This window comes from Anomaloglossus baeobatrachus, chromosome 4, assembly GCF_048569485.1.
Source record: "Anomaloglossus baeobatrachus isolate aAnoBae1 chromosome 4, aAnoBae1.hap1, whole genome shotgun sequence".
NCBI lineage: Eukaryota > Metazoa > Chordata > Amphibia > Anura > Aromobatidae > Anomaloglossus > Anomaloglossus baeobatrachus.
In genome coordinates, this window is record NC_134356.1 from 575,134,116 (window position 1) to 575,158,875 (window position 24,760).

Sequence of the window (24,760 nt, forward strand, 5' to 3'; positions counted from 1 at the left end):
TGGCCAATCTCCTCCTAGAGGACCAATCTTCGCAACCATCCCTGGGAAGCTTCCCTTTCCTCCTCTGGAGCTTATTATCAACCGTCACCAGCCTCCCGTACTAGGGTATGCTACCCCACCATTCCTCGGCACGGTCCCGAGGGACACCCCTAGAGTGTCGTCTCCCCTTCAACATTCCGGACTCAGAGCCATTCGGTTAGCCCGGTTACAATTTCTTCTCTGGCTCGTATTGTCCAGTCAGGTTCCAGTCGGACCATGACACAGCAGTGATGTGCATCATCCACCAGGAAGACGCAGGGAGCGTCATGGCAAGGGAAGAGGCCAAGAGGTTCTTGCTCTGGGACGGGCTCTTTCATTCGCTAATCTCGGCAGCACATCCCGAGCGTGGACGTTTGGACGGCCGATTTCCGCGGTAGGATAGGTCTCGCATAGGTAAAGGGCTCCAACAGGGATATCAACAGCCAGATCTCTGGCGAAGAAAGACCCCCAGTCATGACTTTTTGGCCTTCCGATCCAACTCTCAAATCAATGGTGCGTCGAGTACGCTACCTGCACTGGACTAGAGGGCGACGCCCTAGACCGGTCGTGTAGCCTGTTCAGGCTCTCGTGCATCTTCCCGCGGCTTTCCATGATCTCGAGGGTTCTCAAGAGGGACCTAGGCAGGCGATAGCTCGGGAGTGGCCCAGGCGAGCATAGTTTCGCATAACTTACTCATCTCCTCGCAGATGCCCCGTGGCTCCTTCCAGACCGCCAGATTCTACCAGGACTCAGAAGTCCCAGGTTCCATGGCCTCACCAGTGGATCCCGGATGCTGGCTCGGTCAGGTCTGTGAACAAGATGATGACAGACATTGAGGAGGGCCTGGAATCCAGTTCCCTCGAAGATTTATTTCCACTTGGAAAGAGCTCCCCCTGTGGTGTGAGGACCGCATCTTCAGAGACTTTTCACTTTCCATCAATCAGGGCCTTCGCGCAGAGAAACGTCCATCTGGCTCGGCGTTTTTTCATCGTTCACTAGAAAGGTGGGACCATAATCCAGTGATGAGTTTGCTCAAGGTACCCCTTTTTTCCCTGCTCCCACCTGTTTTGATAGGTGGGCTCCTCGTGGACATCTGGTTGTTACAGACGGCATCAGGGCGGACAGCCCTCTCGTAGTCTTTTCTCCCCCTTTTTCCGCTCCGCTAGCAGGATAAGGGGGGGGCTCCAGCCAGAACCCTTCGTTTCTGTCCGAGACACCTCGGCTTTTCCTTCCAGAAGAGGACTTTAGGTTTCGTTTTTGTCGGTTCTAGGCTCCCCTCGCAGCCTGAAAGAGGCATAGTTCATTCTAGGGCTGGTACGAGCCCTCAGTCTTTCGTGTCTGCAGGACACCATTTTTTTGTCGGTTACACCGACTGTCAGTCCATCCTTCCACCCTTTCCCAGGAAGCATAGGCCGGCGCCAAGGGCCTGAATATCACATGGATCCCGTCCTCCATATGCGAAGACTATCGCATGAAGGTCGGACTTCCGCCGCGGTCTACCGAGCAAGGGGCACCCTTGAACGATTGGGCTCCAGACGTCGGTCAACCAGGTCCTCTGGTCCGCCACCCGATCTAGTCGGCGTACCGTTACTAGTTTCTAACAGGTTCTCACTCAAGCTTCGGCAGAGGCCAGTCTTGGTGTAAGGTTTGCGGGTGGCAGTGGCACACCTGTAACAACGTAGGCGCTTGTAGGTCCGGGTCAGCCCGGCAAGGGGAAGCGACTTCCTTCCTATCTCCGGTGATGGTTTTCTTCCCACCCAGGGACTGCTTTTGGACGTCCCATGGTCCTGTGTCCCCCAATGAAAGGACAGAGAAAGTAGGATTTTTGTGTACTCACCGTAAAATCTCTTTCTCTTAGTCTTCATTGGGGGACACAGCACCCACCCTGCTTGTGCTTTTTGTTATTTATGACATGCCTGTTTCCCCAGTGCCCATATTCCCAGGTCACTGGTCACACGACTGTTCGTCATAGTTTTTTACCTTGTTCTATCCAGGATTGTTTGGTTCTCCTCCTACTGCTTGTGCACTAAACTGATTGAGCCCGCCTCCGGCTCAGGGGTTATACTGCTGGGGAGGAGCTAACTTTTTCTGTTTACTTAGTGTCAGCCTCCTAGTGACAGCAGCATAACCCATGGTCCTGTGTCCCCCAATGAAGACTAAGAGAAAGAGATTTTACGGTGAGTACACAAAAATCCTACTTTCCTTTCACTAATACGGAATGGTATCTACTGGGAGATTTGCAAGGCACATTGGGAAAGCTGAAAATACACACGCAGTAGAGACACGACAGTAGGGCGAGACGAGGGTTTCAGAGAAATAGGGCTTCAAACGGGAATCAGAATATAGAGGAGCTGTGAGTTATTTCGCGACTTATACCTGGTGTTCTGTGTATTAAAAATGTTGGGGGGGATAAAGTGGGAATAAAAGAGGGTGGGTTAAGACAAGGGTGGGTAAATTGGTAAGGTGAATTTATTCTTGTTCAAATGTTAGACATATTGTAATGATTCTGAAAACTGCAATAAAATTTGTGTTTAAAAAAACCAAAACAAAATAAAACAAAAAAAAAAAAACAAAAACACACAACCCCTTGACACAATGGTTATTTTTCTTTAGCTTCATACTTCTGAACCATGCTCCTATGTATCTCCATTCTGCTTAATCAGTCTGAAAGCATGACATGTAAACTGACTGAGAAAGCAATAGGATGGAGGCTGTCGGAAAGAAGGGAATTTTGTTTACTTACCGTAAATTCCTTTTCTTCTAGCTCCTATTGGGAGACCCAGACAATTGGGTGTATAGCTTCTGCCTCTGGAGGCCACACAAAGTATTACACTTTAAAAAGTGTAACCCCTCCCCTCTGCCTATACACCCTCCCGTGGATCACGGGCTCCTCAGTTTTGGTGCAAAAGCAGGAAGGAGAAAACTTATAAATTGGTCTAGGGTAAATTCAATCCGAAGGCTGTTCGGAGAACTGAAGACCATGAACCATAAGAACAAATCAACATCAACAACATGTGTACACAAAAAAACAACCAGCCCGAAGGGCACAGGGGCGGGTGCTGGGTCTCCCAATAGGAGCTAGAAGAAAAGGAATTTACGGTAAGTAAACAAAATTCCCTTCTTCTTTGTCGCTCCATTGGGAGACCCAGACAATTGGGACGTCCAAGAGCAGTCCCTGGGTGGGTAAAAGAATACCTCAATAAAAAGAGCCGAAAAAACGGCCCCCTCTTACAGGTGGGCAACCGCCGCCTGAAGGACTCGCCTACCTAGACTGGCGTCTGCCGAAGCATAGGTATGCACTTGATAGTGTTTCGTGAAAGTGTGCAGACTAGACCACGTAGCTGCCTGACACACCTGCTGAGCCGTAGCCCGGTGCCGCAATGCCCAGGACGCACCCACGGCTCTGGTAGAATGGGATTTCAGCCCTGAAGGAAGCGGAAGCCCAGAAGTACGGTAGGCTTCGAGAATCGGTTCCTTGATCCACCGAGCCAAGGTTGACTTGGAAGCCTGCGAGCCCTTACGCTGGCCAGCGACAAGGACAAAGAGCGCATCTGAACGACGCAGGGGCGCCGTGCGAGACACGTAGAGCCGGAGTGCTCTCACAAGATCCAAAGAGTGCAAATCCTTTTCACACTGGTGAATTGGATTAGGGCAAAATGAAGGCAAGGAGATATCCTGATTGAGATGAAAAGGGGATACCACCTTAGGGAGAAATTCCGGGACCGTTCGCAGAACCACCTTATCCTGGTGAAACACCAGGAAGGGGGCTTTGCATGAAAGCGCTGCAAGCTCAGACACTCTCCGGAGTGATGTAACTGCCACTAGAAAGGCCACCTTCTGCGAAAGACGTGATAGAGAGACATCCCGCAGCGGCTCAAAAGGTGGTTTCTGAAGAGCCGTTAGCACCCTGTCAAGATCCCAGGGTTCCAGCGGACGCTTGTAAGGTGGGACTATGTGGCAAACTCCCTGCAGGAACGTGCGGACCTGCGGAAGCCTGGCTAGGCGCTTTTGATAAAACACTGAGAGCGCCGATACTTGGCCCTTGAGAGAGCCAAGTGACAAACCCTTGTCCATTCCGGATTGAAGGAATGAATGAAAAGTGGGTAAGGCAAACGGCCATGGAGTAAAACCGTTATTAGCGCACCAGGATAGGAAGTTTTGCCAAGACCTATAATAGATCTTGGCGGACGTTGGCTTCCTGGCCTGTCTCATGGTGGCAATGACATCCTGAGATAACCCTGAAGACGCTAGGAGCCAGGACTCAGTGGCCACACAGTCAGGTTGAGGGCCACAGAATTCAGATGGAAAAACGGGCCTTGTGACAGCAAGTCTGGGCGGTCTGGAAGCGCCCACGGTTGACCCACCGTGAGATGCCACAGATCCGGGTACCACGACCGCCTCGGCCAGTCTGGAGCGACGAGAATGGCGCGACAGCAGTCGGACCTGATCTTGCGTAACACTCTGGGCAGCATCGCCAGAGGAGGAAACACATAAGGCAGTCGAAACTGCGACCAATCCTGAACTAACGCGTCCGCCGCCAGAGCTCTGTGATCCTGAGACCGTGCCATGAATGCCGGGACTTTGTTGTTGTGCCGTGACGCCATGAGATCGACGTCCGGCGTTCCCCAGCGGCGACAGATCTCTCGAAACACGTCTGGGTGCAGAGACCATTCCCCCGCGTCCATGCCCTGACGACTGAGAAAATCTGCTTCCCAGTTTTCTACGCCCGGGATGTGAACTGCGGAGATGGTGGAAGCTGTGGCTTCCACCCACTGCAGAATTCGTCGGACTTCCTGGAAGGCTTGACGACTGCGAGTGCCGACTTGGTGGTTGATGTATGCGACGGCAGTGGCGTTGTCCGACTGGATACGGATCTGCCTGCCCTCCAGCCACCGATGAAAAGCCAATAGGGCTAGATACACTGCCCTTATCTCCAGAATATTGATCTGAAGGGATGACTCTATCGGAGTCCAGGTTCCCTGAGCCCTGTGGTGGAGAAAAACCGCTCCCCACCCTGACAGGCTCGCGTCCGTGGTTACCACAGCCCAGGTTGGGGGTAGGAAGGATTTTCCCTGCGACAGAGTTGGGAAGGAGCCACCACTGAAGTGACGTCTTGGTTGCAAGGGAAAGAGAGACGTTCCTGTCGAGGGAAGCCGAACTCCTGTCCCATTTGCGGAGAATGTCCCATTGGAGTGGGCGAAGATGGAATTGCGCGAACGGGACTGCCTCTATAGCTGCCACCATCTTCCCCAGGAAGTGCATGAGGCGCCTTAAGGGGTGTGACTGACTCCGAAGAAGGGATTGCACCCCTGCCTGCAGAGAAAGCTGTTTGTCGCTCGGAAGCTTGACTAACGCTTGCTGGGTATGAAACTCCATCCCAAGGTACGTCAGTGATTGGGTCGGTGTCAACTTGGATTTCGGGAAGTTGATGATCCACCCGAACCGCTGGAGAGTCGCCAGAGCGACAGATAGACTTTGTTGACACGCCACCCGAGACGGGGCCCTGACTAGGAGATTGTCCAAGTAGGGAATCACCGAGTGGCCCTGAGAATGCAGGACCGCCACAACGGATGCCATGACTTTGGTGAAAACCCGTGGTGCTGTCGCCAAGCCGAAAGGCAATGCCACGAACTGGAGGTGTTCGTCCCCGATGGCGAAACGCAGGAAACGTTGATGCTCGGGTGCGATCGGTACATGGAGATAAGCATTGATGTCGATCGATGCTAGGAAGTCTCCTTGTGACATTGAGGCGATGACCGAGCAGAGAGATTCCATCCGGAACCGTCTGGTTCTCACATGTCTGTTGAGTAGCTTGAGGTCCAGAACGGGACGGAATGACCCGTCCTTTTTTGGCACCACGAACAAGTTGGAGTAAAATCCGCGACCACGTTCCTGAAGGGGAACGGGGATCACAACTCCTTCCATCTTTAGAGCGGCTACTGCCTGAAAAAGTGCGTCGGCCTGAGCGGGGGACGGAGAGGTTCTGAAGAAGCGAGCCGCAGGACGAGAGCTGAACTCTATCCTGTAACCATGAGACAGAATGTCTCTCACCCATCGGTCTTGAACATGTGGCCACCAGGCGTCGCCAAAGCGGGAGAGCCTGCCACCGACCGAGGATGCGGTCAGGGGAGGACGAGAGTCATGAGGAAGCCGTCTTGGAGGCAGTGCCTCCTGCGGCCTTTTGTGGGCGAGACTTGGATCGCCACGCATAGGAGTTCCTCTGGCCTTTCTCCGGCCTGTTGGACGAAGAGGATTGGGACTTGGCGGAGGGACGAAAGGACCGAAATCTCGATTGAACCTTTCTCTGTTGAGGTCTCTTAGGTTTGGCCTGGAGTAAGGAGGAATCCTTTCCCTTGGATTCCTTAATAATCTCATCCAATCGTTCGCCAAACAAACGGTCGCCAGAAAACGGCAAACCGGTTAAGAACCTCTTGGAAGCCGAATCTGCCTTCCATTCGCGCAGCCACATGGCCCTGCGGACTGCCACAGAGTTAGCGGATGCTACAGCTGTACGGCTAGCAGAGTCCAGGACGGCGTTCATGGCGTAGGATGAAAAGGCTGACGCCTGAGAGGTCAAAGACGCAACTTGCGGAGCAGAATTACGTGTGACAGCATTAATCTCAGTCAGACAAGCCGAGATAGCTTGGAGTGCCCACACGGCTGCAAAGACCGGGGCAAAAGACGCGCCCGTGGCCTCATAGATGGACTTCACCAGGAGCTCAATCTGTCAGTGGCATCCTTTAGCGATGAGCCATCTGCAACCGACACCACGGATCTAGCCGCCAATCTTGAGACTGGAGGATCCACCTTGGGACAGTGAGCCCAACCCTTAACGACTTCAGATGGGAAGGGGTAACGCGTGTCAGTGAGGCGCTTAGTAAAGCGCTTGTCCGGGACCGCTCTGGGCTTCTGGACAGCGTCCCTGAAGTTAGAGTGATCAAAAAACGTATTGCGTGTACGTTTGGGGAACCTAAACTGGTGTTTCTCCTGCTGAGACGCCGACTCCTCTACAGGAGGAGGCGGGGGAGAGAGATCTAACACCTGGTTGATGGACGAGATAAGATCATTTACTAAGGCGTCCCCCTCAGGTGTATCAAGGTTAAGGGCGACGTCAGGGTCAGAGCCCTGAGCTGCGACGTCCGCCTCGTCCTCCAGAGAGTCCTCAAGCTGGGATCCCGAGCAGCGAGAGGAAGTCGGGGTAGAGTCCCAGCGAGGCCACTTAGCCGGTCTAGGACTACGGTCCGGGCAGGAGTCTTCCGCCTGAGACCGAGGGGCCAACCTATGAGCGCGCTGTGGTGCGGACCGAGAGGGGCCTGGAGGCGACGAGCTCACAGGGGCCGGGGCCTGTGAAAGGTCCGGTCTGGACTGCAAAGCCTCTAGCAGCTTAGAAGACCATTTGTCCACAGACTGTGCAATGGATTGAGAAAGTGACTCAGAGAGTTTCTCAGCAAAAGAAGCGAAATCTGTCCCTGCAGCCTGGTCAGGGTGAGCAGGGGGGTCTACATGAGCCGAGGGGCCCACCAGTGTCCGAGGCTCCGGCTGAGCAAGCGAAACAGGGGTCGAGCATTGCTCACAGTGAGGGTAGGTGGAACCCGCAGGTAACATAGCCCCACAAGAGGTACAGGCCGCAAAAAAACCCTGTGCCTTAGCAGCTTTGCTCCTTGTGGACGAAATGCTGTTGTCTCCTAGGAGAGTGATCACTGAGGGTATATGGGAAAGGGGTATACAGCCCACCGAACAGATAGATATAGATATATACGTATCTAATCCGGCACCCTAGGGGGACCAGCACCGGGTGACCGGTGTGGCTTACCGACCGCTAAAGAGCGGAGTGTGTCCTCCAGATTCCCTGCCTTGGATCCCCCGGAGCTGCAGAGCTGTTCACCGAGAATCCTCCACCGGCAGAATGCCAAAAAATGGCTGCCGGAGCTCTCAGGGGAGGAGTGGAGCCGTGGGCGGCGCCAGCAAAGTGCGGGAATCTGGGGTCCCCACAGTGATCAGTGAGGGGGGAGGAAACATGCAGGATGCTCCAGCCCTCACATCCGACGTCAGGTCGGTAATCCCGCCCTTACCCCTGACAGGCAGGCCCGGGGGCGGGATTTTTGCGACTAGGCCGCGATGAAGCCGGGGACTAAATTTGAGACCGCGCCCGACAAGCAGGCACGGTCGGCGCGGAAGTCCACCGGCCTCCTGAATTCAGCAGCCGCCGCGGCTTCCGGGAAGAAGGAGCGCTCCCTGCACAGTCCCCAATGGGGACACAGAGTACCTTTGAGTTGCAGGGCCCGGTCCCTGAGGTTGAAGAGGCTCCGGTCCGGCAGGTTCCCACAGGGGCTGCGGATGGAGCACGGTCCCAGCAAATGGATGACCGCTCTGGATCCCACTTCTCCCAGAGCCGCTTAAGGGATGGTGAAGGAGACGGCATGTGGCTCCAGCCTCTGTACCCGCAATGGGTACTTCAACCTTAACAACACCGCCGACGTAGTGGGGTGAGAAGGGAACATGCCGGGGGCCCCGTGGGGGCCCTCTTTTCTTCCAACCGACATAACTAAGTTGAGAATGCATGAGTGGATGTGTGCCTCCTTCCACACAAAGCATAAAACTGAGGAGCCCGTGATCCACGGGAGGGTGTATAGGCAGAGGGGAGGGGTTACACTTTTTAAAGTGTAATACTTTGTGTGGCCTCCAGAGGCAGAAGCTATACACCCAATTGTCTGGGTCTCCCAATGGAGCGACAAAGAAAAAAAAAAACCACACATTGTGCTCAGTCACCTGAGAAGTTCCCTTCTGCACAGTCTCGCTTCAGACCTTAGGGAAGTGATCAGATTTTTTTGCTCACAATGTTGCTGTTTCTTCAGGCTGCAATTCGGCATCCTGACACGTGTCTAGGGCAGGTTGCAGCTTTATATATGTGATAGCGACCATTTTTAGTACCTTCTCGGAGAACTCCTTTAATTGCTAAATCAGACAGCAATAAGTAAAAATAATTTAGTCCCTAAGCTCTGACATTTTGTCATCAAGTTATGTCCTCTTCTATTACATGAATAACTAAATGCTCATAAATTTTATTTTTAAAAGCAGGAAATATTTTCCATGCAGAGATAACATTCACATTATTGCAGATATTTTGCAATTTATAATCTGTGATAAAAAAAAGTGCAAATGAAGAAAAGAACTGAAGATCAGATCAGGAAAGGAAGGAAAAGTCAGCGTGACCTATGTTCACACTATAGATGTGACATTCGCTTGGGATGGAAACCACAGTCCTCTGCCAGGTGTGTGGTGTTAAGTATAGCGCTGGTGCCCGATGGACCTCACTCACAAGACCTACTAAGTCCCACCGTAGTTTGCATCAATTTGAAAATCATCATTACTGCTCTGTCTCTGCCAAGACTCCTAATGAAGCCTCCAATGTGAACAGAGACTTAAAGGGAACTTGTTACAAGATTTGGTGACTATAAGCTGTGGCCAGCACCAGTGAGTCCTTATATACAGCATTCCGGAATGCTGTATATAAGAGCCCAGGCCCTGCTGTAGTAATTAAAAATCAATTTTATAATATTCACCACCTATGGGGTTCGATGGGTGTCACTGCGCTCCGGTCCAGCGCCTCCATTGTGCTGCGATCGCCGTCCTCCTAACCAGCTGAGTATGGATGATGTGTCCTACGTTATCCACACAGGCCGGCATTGCGGTCCTCGTAGGCGCGCTTTGATCTTCCCTGCTCAGGGTAGATCAAAGTATTGTAGTACGTATGCGAGATCTTTCACCTTTCCTCATGCCTGCGCATTACAGTACTTGGGCAGATCAAAGCGCGCATGCGCAGAACCGCAATGCTGGTTTCTGTGGATGACTTAGGACATGTTATCCATACTCGGCTGGTTCGAAGGAAGACGGCGATCGCAGCAGAGAGGCACCAGACTGGAGAGCAGCGACACTCATCAGACCGGACCACCCCGTAGGTGAATATTATAAAAGTGTTTTTTATGTTATACAGCGTGGCCTGGGCTCTTATATACAACATTTTGGATTGCTCACTGGTGGTGGCCGCAGCTTATAGTTGCCAAATCTGGTGACAAGTTCCCTTTAACACTTTACTTTCCATTCTAGAGAACTAACCTGTGCACACCACTGCTTCTGTAGAAACCGCCACAGATACATCATCAGGCTTCTCGTCATCCACAATCTGATCAGAACCAGAGGCCCTTATATTATCTTTACTATTAGAAGGGTCCTCTTCAGTAAACAGTGATTTGGAGGAAGCCTTGGACTGTGTTGTGCTGCATTTCTGTGGCGTCTTCCCAAATTTCCTTGAATGATATACTGGTGATACAGATGTGTCAAAATCATTTAAATCATCCCAATCGTCCAGGCTGAGAACAGAGCTAAGAGAGGTATTGCAGTCTTTTTTAGTATTTGAGGAAGCATGGTCTTCAGGAACATGGTCTTTCTGTCGGCCTGTACTAAGCTGGACACCTTTAAAAGAAGTTGGTTTTGGGGACGTCTCAGTTTGTTTCAAAGAACCCAGAGTGAAAAATCCATTGGTTTTATCACTTTCCTTGGAGGATGAAATTGACAAGTGCTTTTTCGATGGGTCGTCTTCTGAAACATACACATTTCTGTCCTTTAGAGCCACTTGCAGCTTTGCTGGAATAACACTGGAGGATGTGGAACCATCGGGAGAACTCTTCTTTTTAAAGGTAAAAACACTTTTAAAAGAGAAAAGAAAAACAGGTAACAATCAGGTGTAAAGAAGTGACCCATACAGGTTAAATGCGAAACCTCACTGACATAGTGGCTATAAGATCTGAGAGGGGTTAACGCACACAGTGGGCAAAACATATCCACATAGGAAGGTCTGAGGGGCAGTGAAGGACACAGTGGTGGTCTTTTGGTGGCCTTTGAATCCTTCTAAACACATAATATTCAGCACTGCAGGATAAAGGGGGTCTTTAATAATACAACCCATTTAATTAGCGTTAAAGCAAAACACAGAAATTTGTGTGTAAATTCTTGCAAAACCTTTTTTGCAGCAAATCTAAAGTATATCTTATATGTAATTATCGTATTTTTCGGACCATAAGACGCACCGGACCAAAAGACGCACCCTGGTTTTAGAGCAGGAAAATAAAATTTTAAGCAAAAAATGTGGTCATGACACACTGTTATGGCGCGAGGATCTGCTGCTGACACTGTTATGGGGGTAATATCCCCAAATTCTCTACTAAGGTTCCCCATCCTGGTAATGATCCTCCTGCTATGTATCTATGTATGTATGTATGTATGTATGTATGTATGTATGTATGTATGTATGTATGTATGTATGTAATATGTAATATATATATATATATATATATATATACACACATATATATTATATATATATATATATGTATATATATATATATATATATATATATATATATATATATATATATGTATATATGTATATATATATATATATATATATATATATATATATATATATATATATATATATATATATATATATATATATATATATATATATATATATATATACACACACACACAATGTGTCCCTCATCCTGCTATATACTGCCATCCTGGTATGTGCCCCCATCCTGCTATATACCCCTTCCTGGCATATGGCCACATCCTGCTATATACCCCCATCCTGGCATATGGCAGAATCATGCTATGTACCCCATCCTGGCATATGGTCGCATCCTGCTATATACCCCCATCCTGGCATATGGCAGCATCATGCTATGTACCCCATCCTGCTATATGGCCGCATCCTGTGGCACACAAAAAAAATAAACGTTCATACTCGTGGCCAGTGAGTTATACTGATTCACTGCACCGTGCGCTGATGATGATGCGCGAGGGGCAGTGATTACAGCCGCACATGATCACTCCAGGCTGTAGTCGCCAGGGGTGATCACAGCCGGCTGTTAATTATGCGCGCATCCCCCGCCCACCTGTCAGCGCCGGCTTCAGTGCTGAGAGATGGGCGGGAGAATGGGCGTGCATATTAAATGAGCGGGTCCACGTGGTCACGGCAGGCGCTGCTACAGCCTACTCAGGCCCCCGATGACCCGCTCCACCGCAGCACACTCATTCCCCGCAGCCCTATATTCAGACTATAAGACGCACCCCCCACTCTCCTCCAACATTTGGGGGAATAAAGTGCGTCTTATAGTCCGACAAATACTGTATTTTATTTAACAGAAAATTCAAAACTTAAAACATTAATAGGTTTGTCCACTAGAGGACGACCCCATTAATTGGCCCCAGTATGCTGAAGAAATAAGACACATCTGTATCTATTAGTGTTTTCCAGCCATACATTTGAGGTCTGCAGCGGTCACACGACACTATTTATATCAGGAAACATGTGGGGATGAAGGGCTGAGATGGAGGAACGGCACCGGCACCTGGAGCAATTAATATGGGGTTATCCAGCAGTGGACACTCCTTTACAGCTCTAGCTACACATCACCAGGCGAAACGGTGTTATATCAGAAAATAATGAAGATGTGTTCACATTCAGACCGCTGAGGTGGCACAGAAGTCATAAGAAATCTGCAGGTTTCTTGCATCTTACTGAAACAAGCAAGAACCAGTTTGAGGTAAATATCAAAAATACTAAACATTGTTTAGAAATACAAGAAACCATGAAAAAAAACAAGGGGAAAGCCAGAATAAGATAAACCCCTCATACTATGCCAAACCTACACAGAAAACCAGAGACGTTCTTCCAAAATATATGCACAATTGTAAATACATGTATTGAATATATCAAGCATAAAATACTAGTATTCAGTCCTTTAAAGGGAATCTGTCAGAGTACCATGATGTAGGGGCAGAGATCCGGATTCCAGTAATGTGTCACTTGGGCTAGTTAGTGTAGTTTTGATAAAGATCACTGTTTAATTAGCAGGAGATTATCATTGGAGGACGACTTGGCGTGCTGCTAGGTAGTCCAGTATATTCATGAGCTCTATATAACTGCTAGAACTGCAGCAGATAAATGATTGATTTTATCTAAATGAAAGCAAACAGCTCAGTAGGTGACACATCGCTGGAATCAGGGTCTCTGTCTCTACAATTTGCTGCTCTCAGATCGGGGAACAAAAACCTGGTGACAGATTCCCTTTAACAATCCACCTACACAGAACTACATTAATGGCCACAATAAAGAATAGATACAAGAACCCAGCAAAAAATATTAAACAAAAAAATCAAATAAATGTGAAAGAAATACCGTAGACTTGTGAATGGGTGAGTAAGTAATGGAAGAGAAAGTTATACCAAACATATACTGTCCAGGAGCATGGTCACAGAGGAGAACTCCAGCAGAAGTAAGGCATGACAGGTCAGATGGACCCCACATGTATGGCCCGCGTTCTGCAGGCTTTCTCAAGAGTGCAGTGGCCAAACTACTGCCCTCAAAGTGACCAGATCTATTTCTGCAATCTTTAGCTACTTGATGTGTGTCACAGTCAAAGTTTCTTTATAGCCCTCTTATTGACTTTGATGTTATCAGTGGCATTATACCACCCCCAAAAAACCTGCACTGAGCACAGACACTGTCAGCCTAAAGGTCCATTTGCATTGACCAATATTAGGAAGAGCCTTCTCATGAACACGTGGGTGCTAATCATCATCCTGCGTAAATGAGTGGTGGAACAAGAAAAATGCTCATTTGTCATCTTATTGGATTGCTCATGTGGGCCATTAACGTTTTACTGTCAGCAGCCCATCATCCTGTGTAACCAGGGGGTTCTGCTACTGACAATCTACATGCTGTATAGGGACAGAAAACCATATTCAGAATTGTTCTGTCCTCACACACTTACAGACTTGCATGTATTTGATGAGCGGTCATTAAAGGCCCAGTCACACTAAACAACTTACCAGCGGTCCCAACAACGATCCAACCTGATAGGGATCGCTGGTAAGTTGCTAGGAGGTTGCTGGTGAGATGTCACACTGCGACGCTCCAGCGATCCCACCAGCAACCTGACCTGGCAGGGATCGCTGGAGCGTCGCTACACGAGTTGCTGGTGAGCTCACCAGCAACCAGCCCCCAGCCAGCAGCGCCGCGTGGAAGATGCTGCGCTTGGTAACTAAGGTAAATATCGGGTAACCAACCCGATATTTACCTTTGTTACCAGCGCACGCAGCTACACGTGCAGAGAGCAGGGAGCAGACCACACCGCTTAGCGCTGGCTCCCTGCTCTCCTAGTTACAGCACACATTGGGTTAATTACCCGATGTGTGCTGCAGCTACATGTGCACAGAGCAGGAGCCGGCACTGACAGCAAGAGCGGCGGAGGCTGGTAACGAAGGTAAATATCGGGTAACCAAGGACAGGGCTTCTTGGTTACCCGATGTTTACATTGGTTACCAGTGTCCGCAGAAGCCGGCTCCTGCTGCCTGCACATTTAGTTGTTGCTGTCTCGCTGTCACACACAGCGATGTGCGCTTCACAGCGGGAGAGCAACAACTAAAAAATGGCTCAGGACATTCAGCAACAACCAGCGACCTCACAGCAGGGGCCAGGTTGTTGCTGGATGTCACACACAGCGACATCACTAGCAACATCGCTAGCAAGGTCGCTGCTACGTCACAAAAGTTGCTCATTAGCAGCGATGTTGCAAGCGATGTTGCTTAGTGTGACGGGGCCTTAACTGTCAAAAGTCTACTAGAGAAAATGGACCTTAAAGGGAACCTGTCACCACTTTTTTGGCATATAAGCTGCGGCCACCACCACCGGGCTCTTATATACGGCATTCTAACATGCTGTATATAAGAGCCCAGGCCGCTGTGAGAACATAACGACCACTTTATAATACTTACCTAAACGGTCGCAGCGGGGGAATGTGGCTCATATGGGCGTCTCCGTTCTCCGGTGCCGACGCCTCCTCTTTCGGCTATTTTTGTCCTCCTTCTGAAGTCTGTGTGCAAGACGCGTCCTACACACTTGCCAGTCCCGCGCAGATGCACTACAATACTTTGATCTGCCCTGCTCAGGGCAGATCAAAGTGCGGCTGCGCAGGACCTCAATGCCGGTGAGTGTGTATGACACAGGACGCGTCATGCACCCCGGCTTCAGAAGAAGGACGACAAAGAAGGCCGGAAGAGAAGACACCCGGAGACCGGAGACGGCCATATGACCCAACTCCACCGCAGCGACCGTTTAAGTATTAAAGTGTTTTTTTATGTTCTACACAGCGGCCTAGGCTCTTAAATACAGCATGTTAGAATGCTGTATATAAGAGCCCGGTTGTGGTGGCCGCAGCTTATAGGCCCCAAATCTGGTGACAGGTTCCCTTTAACTAATACCTCTGCACCTTACCAATGGTGTCTATCTTCTTGTCAGAGGATAAGTACTCATCTAGATTTGCCGATATAGAGGTTTGTGACAGGACAGAGGCCCCATACTGAGAGCGGTCAGAGATGATCTGTTCGGCAGTTTTCAGCAGGTTTTTCAGGACGCGTACAACAGTGATATTTCCACTCAGACATCTAAGGAACGGAAGGGTACTCACCCAGGTTTATTCTTCTGCAGGGAAAGCTTATTCCCAAAAAGCTTGGAAGAGAACAATTCCAACTGCTTCTGGAGGTTGTTTTGTGGTAAAGAAGCCATTCTGTGAGAAAGTAAACAAAGTAATGAACAAAACAAGCAATAGCCAAAGATGCTGCATTAAGGACACGCTAAGTGACTGCAATTATCTGAAAGACTGAAATCCACGTACTGTACCAGCTTTTCTGCAACTGTACTGTGCTTTACACTACTGGGCTGCGTGTTTGACATTTCATACTATTTTGTACAAGTGTTTTGTTTGTTCACATCTGCATTTCAGCCTCTCTTAGCCAGTGTAGAGGGGGTGAGGACTAGGTCCACCCCTGCAGAAGTAGCCGGCACACGGGTAATCCATGTTAGATGTGTAAATATAGGAATGTGTACTGTGTAAATAGCCACCAGGTGGCAGTGTTATATCACGGCTGTCCTGGCACTTGGGTGGGCAGGGAGAGAGCTAGTACAAGGAGGAAAGTAAGTGATATTAAAGGGAGAGCTAGAGAGTAGGGATCAGGAGAGTCCCCCAGTAGGAGTTGTGAATAGATGCCCTTTGAAAATTCTGACCCTAAGGGTCACCCCTGCGGCCGCGACACGTGGGATCCACTTAGGATTGGTCAACTACGTCCCCAAGAAGAGGGGCATAGTCCTGACTGTCGGGGGTCTGGCGTCCGTATTGTCTGGCTCGGAATACATCAAGATTTTTTCACTATAACTGAAGGTCAGTGTGCCCTCAAGAGTAGGGTATGGCTGCATCCTGGCCTGGGCACGGATGGAAGAAGGCTGTCGGTTGCAGTCCTTCGTGTGCGCTAGCATCACCTGTGGGTGGGGTGAAGTGGCCCAACAGACTTAATGAATCGGTCAGTGCCAGCGTGAAGTTGAGTGAAGGAATGAGAGGCCTAGAGGTGTCAGACAGAAGCCAGGTGCCTAAAGTATGGACAACTGCTAAATTATATACTGGACGGAGGTGTAGAAGGAACCCTGATGGGATGTGTAACGGTGTGACGCGGACCGAAGTAATGCAGGAGTGGAAGAATAATAAAATTTGACATATTTGGAAGAAGAAACCTTGCCTTGACTCTATTTACTGTGAGGAAGAAAAAAATAGTGTCGCCCGGACTGTTGTGGAGTCCTCCTGTGTGTAGTGTGGCGACGCAGATGCATGGGGTTAACCAGCGGCTGCGCTGCAGCCTGCTCACTCCTGCAAGCACGACTTTAACACTGCCTGCCCCGTGATTCCCACACCTGCAAGTTCTGTGATTTTGAAAAAATGTAATAATGTATCCTATTATTACATAGTTACATAGGTTGACAAAAATCCCTCGGTCCATCTAGTTCAACCTTCCTCCATCAATTATACATTTTGTCACTAAATCATTTATAACCGACAATGTTGTGTGTACTGAGGAAATCATCCAGCCCTTATTTAAAAGCTGTTATAGCATCTGCCATTACTACCTCTTGTGGTAGTGTATTCCACAGTCTGACTGCTCTAACTGTAAAGAACCCTTTCCTATTTAGCTGCCAGAATAGCATTTCTTCTACTCAGTTAGTACCCCCTGGTCCTTAGTATTGGAAGGAATAAGTCATGTGCCAGTCCTTTATATTGACCACACATGTATTTATACATATAAATGAGGTCTGAGATGTCATTTTTCTAAGCTAAACAAATACAACTTTTTTCAACCTCTTGTCATATGAGAGGCCTTCCATTCCTTGCAACAATATAGTGGCCACATTTGAACCGACTCTAACTTCTGAATATCCTTATTAAAATGTGGAGCCCCAAGCTGGATCCCATAATTTAGATGTGGTCTTACAAGTGATTTATAGAGGGGTAGCAATACGTTGGGATCACGGGATCTAATCTCTCTTTTTTCTTGCAGCTGCTGCAAAGAAAAAAAAAAAAAGCCAAATGCAGTTCCTCCTATTTTGATACACAGCCAAGATAAGCTCACAGCTGGAGCCTGCAGCCTGTAGCCATATGCTTTATCTTTGCTGGATAATACAGCACACACACAGGTGACCTGAAACCCTAGTCAACCCCCTGAGGGCAAGACAGGCACACCAGTGGGCGGGACCAGGCGGTTAGGGAATGCCCACCTAGGGGTCTAGACAGCCTGGGGCAGGAAAGCAGTCAGATAAGTTTGCAGTTCAAGTTCAGAGGAGTGTGGGCTGGAGCTAGGTGTAGCTCCAGCACAGGAGACGTTCAAGTTGAACGGTGCCAGGGTCGGAGCCCTGACACCTAGGCTAGGTGGCAGACGGTGGTCTCCATCAGCAGGAGACGGGAAGACGTCTCGGTAGATCCGAGGAGGATTGGAGCAGGATTGGAGCCAACCGGTACCGACACCAGAGACCCGACCGGAAACCGTGCACAGAGGGGGTACTCAGACCCTGAAGCCAGGACCGGAACCAACGGCCTAGCTAATCAACCGATTGAGGGCAGGATTACAGGTCCTATCCCAACCAAAGTCCCAAAAGCAGACAACCACCCACAGACAGGGATAGGGCAACCGCCAGGGCCCATAGATCCCACGGGTCAGCGTCAGCGGGCATGGCTCCTCAGGCACACAGAAAGCTGGGAGCAGACTCCCGTGTTCCACAATGGGAAGTCCAAACACACAACTACAACCAGTGCAAAGGAAGAGACGGCGGCCACCAGCCCGGGTGGGGAACCAGAGTACAACCGGCCGCGGCGGCCGGTCACCAGCACCTTGGTTTACCAAAAGACTCGTGTGATTCATTTACTTGTAAGTAACCAAACATCCCCTGGTACGTCCGGGCGCGCAGGCCCCTGCCATCGCCATACCCTGCACAGAGACACTGGGCCCCGGGGCAACCACCCCTACCTACGGAGGGGTTAACATCCGGCTGCCATTACATCTCCCCCGGGTGTCCCACAACAGCAGCGGTGGTGTCCCACTTCACCACACACCGTGGGTGGCGTCACGAACCGAATACGGCCAAGGCCGTACAACTACGTCCCCCTTTTCATTCGGCGTGTCCGCGTGACCCCCGGGGTCTGGAGGATCCCTCGAGCCACACAGCGGGTCCGGATCCGAGCAGCGTCAGCTGCTGGCACGGGGGCGGCACATATCCATGAAGAACACTGAAGGTAAAAACGGACACACGGACCGTGTACACTGATGACATGGATCCAAAACACTGACATGAATAAAACCTTATAGGGTTATTCCCACCTCCCCCCCAAATAAAAGTTATGTTCCAGCAATAGGATAGCGAATAACTTCATTGACAATGAGTTTCTAGGAGGCCGACCATGCACACCTTTGCTCCACTCGACAAAATTACAGTCATGTTCTTGGGATCATGAAGTTATCATCTACGCTATGGCAGAAGAATAATTTGCTTTTTTGGGGTCTAAACCTTTAACCCAGGGGTCAGGAACCTTTTTGGCTAAGAGAGCCGTAAACGCCACATATTTTGAAATATAATTCCGCGAGAGCCGTACAATATGTTTTTAAAGGGCCATTGACAGATCAATCGCTCCAATGTTCACTTAGTACAGCAAGGAATGCTCCTCCCTGCTGTATAAAGCCACAACTGGACTGAAACAATGGTACTACACTCTGCTACAAACAGACACACACAACTCTGCTACATACAAACACACACAACTCTGCTACATACAGACAAACACACACAACTCTGCTACATACAAACACACACAACTCTGCTACATACAGACAAACACACACAACTCTGCTACATACAGACAAACACATACAACTCTGCTACATACAGACAAATACACACAACTCTGCTACATACAAACACACACAACTCTGCTACAAACAGACACACACAACTCTGCTACAATCAGACAAACACACACAACTCTGCTACAAACAGACAAACACACACAACTCTGCTACATACAGACAAACACATACAACTCTGCTACATACAGACAAACACATACAACTCTGCTACATACAAACACACACAACTCTGCTACAAACAGACACACACAACTCTGCTACAATCAGACAAACACACACAACTCTGCTACAAACAGACACACACAACTCTGCTACAATCAGACAAACACACACAACTCTGCTACAAACAGACAAACACACACAACTCTGCTACATACAGACAAACACACACAACTCTGCTACATACAGACAAACACATACAACTCTGCTACATACAGACAAACACATACAACTCTGCTACATACAGACAAACACATACAACTCTGCTACATACAGACAAACACATACAACTCTGCTACATACAGACAAACACACACAACTCTGCTACATACAAACACATACAACTCTGCTACATACAGACAAACACACACAACTCTGCTACATACAGACAAACACACACAACTCTGCTACATACAGACAAACACACACAACTCTGCTACATACAAACACACACAACTCTGCTACATACAGACAAACACACACAACTCTGCTACATACAGACAAACACATACAACTCTGCTACATACAGACAAATACACACAACTCTGCTACATACAAACACACACAACTCTGCTACAAACAGACACACACAACTCTGCTACAATCAGACAAACACACACAACTCTGCTACAAACAGACAAACACACACAACTCTGCTACATACAGACAAACACATACAACTCTGCTACATACAGACAAACACATACAACTCTGCTACATACAAACACACACAACTCTGCTACAAACAGACACACACAACTCTGCTACAATCAGACAAACACACACAACTCTGCTACAAACAGACACACACAACTCTGCTACAATCAGACAAACACACACAACTCTGCTACAAACAGACAAACACACACAACTCTGCTACATACAGACAAACACACACAACTCTGCTACATACAGACAAACACATACAACTCTGCTACATACAGACAAACACATACAACTCTGCTACATACAGACAAACACATACAACTCTGCTACATACAGACAAACACATACAACTCTGCTACATACAGACAAACACACACAACTCTGCTACATACAAACACATACAACTCTGCTACATACAGACAAACACACACAACTCTGCTACATACAGACAAACACACACAACTCTGCTACATACAAACACACACAACTCTGCTACATACAAACACACACAACTCTGCTACATACAGACAAACACACACAACTCTGCTACATACAGACAAACACATACAACTCTGCTACATACAGACAAATACACACAACTCTGCTACATACAAACACACACAACTCTGCTACAAACAGACACACACAACTCTGCTACAATCAGACAAACACACACAACTCTGCTACAAACAGACACACACAACTCTGCTACAATCAGACAAACACACACAACTCTGCTACAAACAGACAAACACACACAACTCTGCTACATACAGACAAACACACACAACTCTGCTACATACAGACAAACACATACAACTCTGCTACATACAGACAAATACATACAACTCTGCTACATACAGACAAACACATACAACTCTGCTACATACAGACAAACACATACAACTCTGCTACATACAGACAAACACACACAACTCTGCTACATACAGACAAACACATACAACTCTGCTACATACAGACAAACACACACAACTCTACTACATACAGACAAACACACACAACTCTGCTACATACAGACAAACACACACAACTCTGCTACATACAGACAAACACACACAACTCTGCTACATACAGACAAACACATACAACTCTGCTACATACAGACAAACACACACAACTCTGCTACATACAGACAAACACACACAACTCTGCTACATACAGACAAACACACACAACTCTGCTACATACAGACAAACACATACAACTCTGCTACATACAGACAAACACATACAACTCTGCTACATACAGACAAACACATACAACTCTGCTACATACAGACAAACACACACAACTCTGCTACATACAAACACACACAACTCTGCTACATACAGACAAACACATACAACTCTGCTACATACAGACAAACACACACAACTCTGCTACATACAGACAAACACATACAACTCTGCTACATACAGACAAACACATACAACTCTGCTACATACAGACAAACACACACAACTCTGCTACATACAAACACACACAACTCTGCTACATACAGACAAACACATACAACTCTGCTACATACAGACAAACACACACAACTCTGCTACATACAGACAAACACACACAACTCTGCTACATACAGACAAACACACACAACTCTGCTACATACAAACACACACAACTCTGCTACATACAGACAAACACATACAACTCTGCTACATACAGACAAACACACACAACTCTGCTACATACAAACACACACAACTCTGCTACATACAGACAAACACATACAACTCTGCTACATACAGACAAACACATACAACTCTGCTACATACAGACAAACACATACAACTCTGCTACATACAAACACATACAACTCTGCTACATACAGACAAACACACACAACTCTGCTACATACAGACAAACACATACAACTCTGCTACATACAGACAAACACACACAACTCTGCTACATACAGACAAACACACACAACTCTGCTACATACAGACAAACACACACAACTCTGCTACATACAGACAAACACACACAACTCTGCTACATACAGACAAACACACACAACTCTGCTACATACAGACAAACACACACAACTCTGCTACATACAGACAAACACACACAACTCTGCTACATACAGACAAACACACACAACTCTGCTATATACAGACAAACACATACAACTCTGCTACATACAGACAAACACATACAACTCTGCTACATACAAACACACACAACTCTGCTACATACAAACACACACAACTCTGCTACATACAGACAAACACACACAACTCTGCTACATACAGACAAACACACACAACTCTGCTACATACAGACAAACACATACAACTCTGCTACATACAGACAAACACATACAACTCTGCTACATACAGACAAATACACACAACTCTGCTGCTCTGTGGGGCCTGCACCCGCGGCTCGGCGGGTACAGCACACGCAGCATCGGCGGGGCTAGCACCCGCGGAATCGGCGGGGGGGGGGGGTTTGGCAGGGCATACATCTGGGAGGTTAGAAGCAGCTCACCGGGGCCCATAATGGGGAGGCGGGGAGGGCATTTACCCGATTAGGTCACGGTGGAGAGGGGGCCCACACAGCGCCGGACAGAAGCTCGCCTCCTTCATCTGTGGGACTGAGAAGGCGGTAGCTCCGCCCACAGATGAAATTCAAAACAGGATGTCTGCGCGCCTTAAAGTGACGGCGCCGCAGATTGCTGCCGAGGACTGCGGTCCCCGGAACTCGGCCGGGGGCAGCAGAACTATAAAGGCGAGTGGGCCCCGGCCAAGGGACAGGAGAACTGACGAGGCCGAATGGGCCCCCCCCGGCTCTCCAGGGCCCCGGCATTTGCCCATAGACAGGTAGGAGCCCTGTCTGCGAGCCAGATACGGCCATCAAAAGAGCCATATCTGGCTCGCGAGCCATAGGTTCCCGACCCCTGCTTTAACCCCTTGATGATGTTGCTATTAAATAACTGAAAGCACGTATTGATGTTGCTCAATCCAGGTGAGGTTCGCTTCCTCGGCTATAACGTCACCTCTCTATCTGCTAAGTGACTGCAGGTTGCCAATGATGTTGTCATGATAGCCGGGTAGCCGGGGCCTGCTGAAGGCTCCTCCAAGCTGCCACCAGGATTGTGCTCCAGAGAAGCCCAACCAGTGTGACCATTAACAATACACAGCTGCCAGAAAAGGCTCAGTGGTCAGTACTGTTGCTTTTTGCTTTGCAAATCCCACGAAAGTCCACCATCTGTGAGGCGTTTGTGTGGGTTTCATGGTAAAGTTCTGGGTAAGGGTACTTTCACACTTGCGTTCAGCGGAGTCTGTCACTATGGAGAATAGATGATAGAAAGAAAGGCGTGCATGAGGTGATGAGGTGCTAGTGCACCTCAAAGGCGTATATGAGGTGATGAGGCGTGCATGAGGGGGATGAGGTGCTAGTGATGGGGAAGGTCCCACACAAGTACATATATAGTTACACTGCGCACTGCGCTATTCTCCATAGACTTGTATGGACAACGCACTGTAACGCAAGTGTCAGCGTTGCATCTGCTGGACGACGCAGCGTCGTTATTTTGACGCTGCATCAGACGGAAGGAACACTGCATGTAACTTTTTTTGAGCGACGGAAACCTTTATTTTTCACTGCGCATGCTCTTTTTTTTTTCTGTTATTTTAAATCACAGAAACTTTACTTTGTGGTGGCCGAACGTTTAGCTGAGCGCCCGGCCGCCGGCATGCGAGAGCGCTCAGCTGAACGCCCGGTCGCCGGCTATTGAGAGCGATCAACTGATCGTTCACAATAGTCTGCTGTCGGTAAAACTGTAAACAAGAAAAAAAAAATTAAAAAAAAAAGCTTTCGTTGTTTTGTACGATCCGTAGCATCCGTTGTGCCACTATACGCAACGCATCCGTCACACAACGCAATGCAACGGAAGCCGTCCAACGCAAGTGTGAAAGTAGCCTAATAAGCTGGTGCTAAGTATCTAAAAGAATATTACATTACAGAGGTATAGTTGGGAACCTGACATCTGATTCTTACTCCATGAATCAGAGCCTGACACCATTATTTCAGGGTTTTACTTTGAGGAAAACAGGAGTCCAAGAGAAAACATTCATTAAAAAAAAAAAAAAAAAGCCAGCCAGGGATAAAAGGGGCCTGACTAGTCTCTCCCCCAGCTCCTCTTGAGTGACAGTTCTGTGTATATGAGGGGGGGAATAGTCGCTCTTGGGCAGCAGGAACCAGCTGTCAGGTTCACTTTCGCTCTTACAGTGAATGCCATGAAAAAAAAAATGATAAAAGGCAGATTCGCACTTTTTTTTTTTTTACCAGAAAACATTTTGACGGCACAAACCATTTAAACAAGTTCTGAAATTAAATATAAAAAAATCCTCAAACTGCAAAATCAGATACATTGTTACCACATAAAAGCCAAAAACAAAACAATGACCGAATTGTGTTAGTTCTTTGAAGGGGTTGTCCATTGTTGACTACCTGCACCACCTTTTGCCGGATCCTTTCCGGCAGTGTCTGTGCTCGCTCTCCTGTAATGTTG

General features: G+C 48.3%; 1 protein-coding gene across 1 annotated transcript in view; it reads right to left on the bottom strand.

The window, feature by feature from the left end:
• Nucleotides 1-24,760, bottom strand: part of BLM (BLM RecQ like helicase) — a 130,584-nt gene that overhangs the window by 98,055 nt on the left and 7,769 nt on the right. The window contains exons 2-3 of the mRNA XM_075346104.1: nucleotides 15,555-15,653; nucleotides 10,135-10,724 (exon numbers count right to left, since the gene is read on the bottom strand). Coding sequence (XP_075202219.1) covers nucleotides 10,135-10,724; nucleotides 15,555-15,652 — 688 coding nt within the window. The 5' untranslated portion in view covers nucleotide 15,653. The remainder of the gene's footprint in view (nucleotides 1-10,134; nucleotides 10,725-15,554; nucleotides 15,654-24,760) is intronic.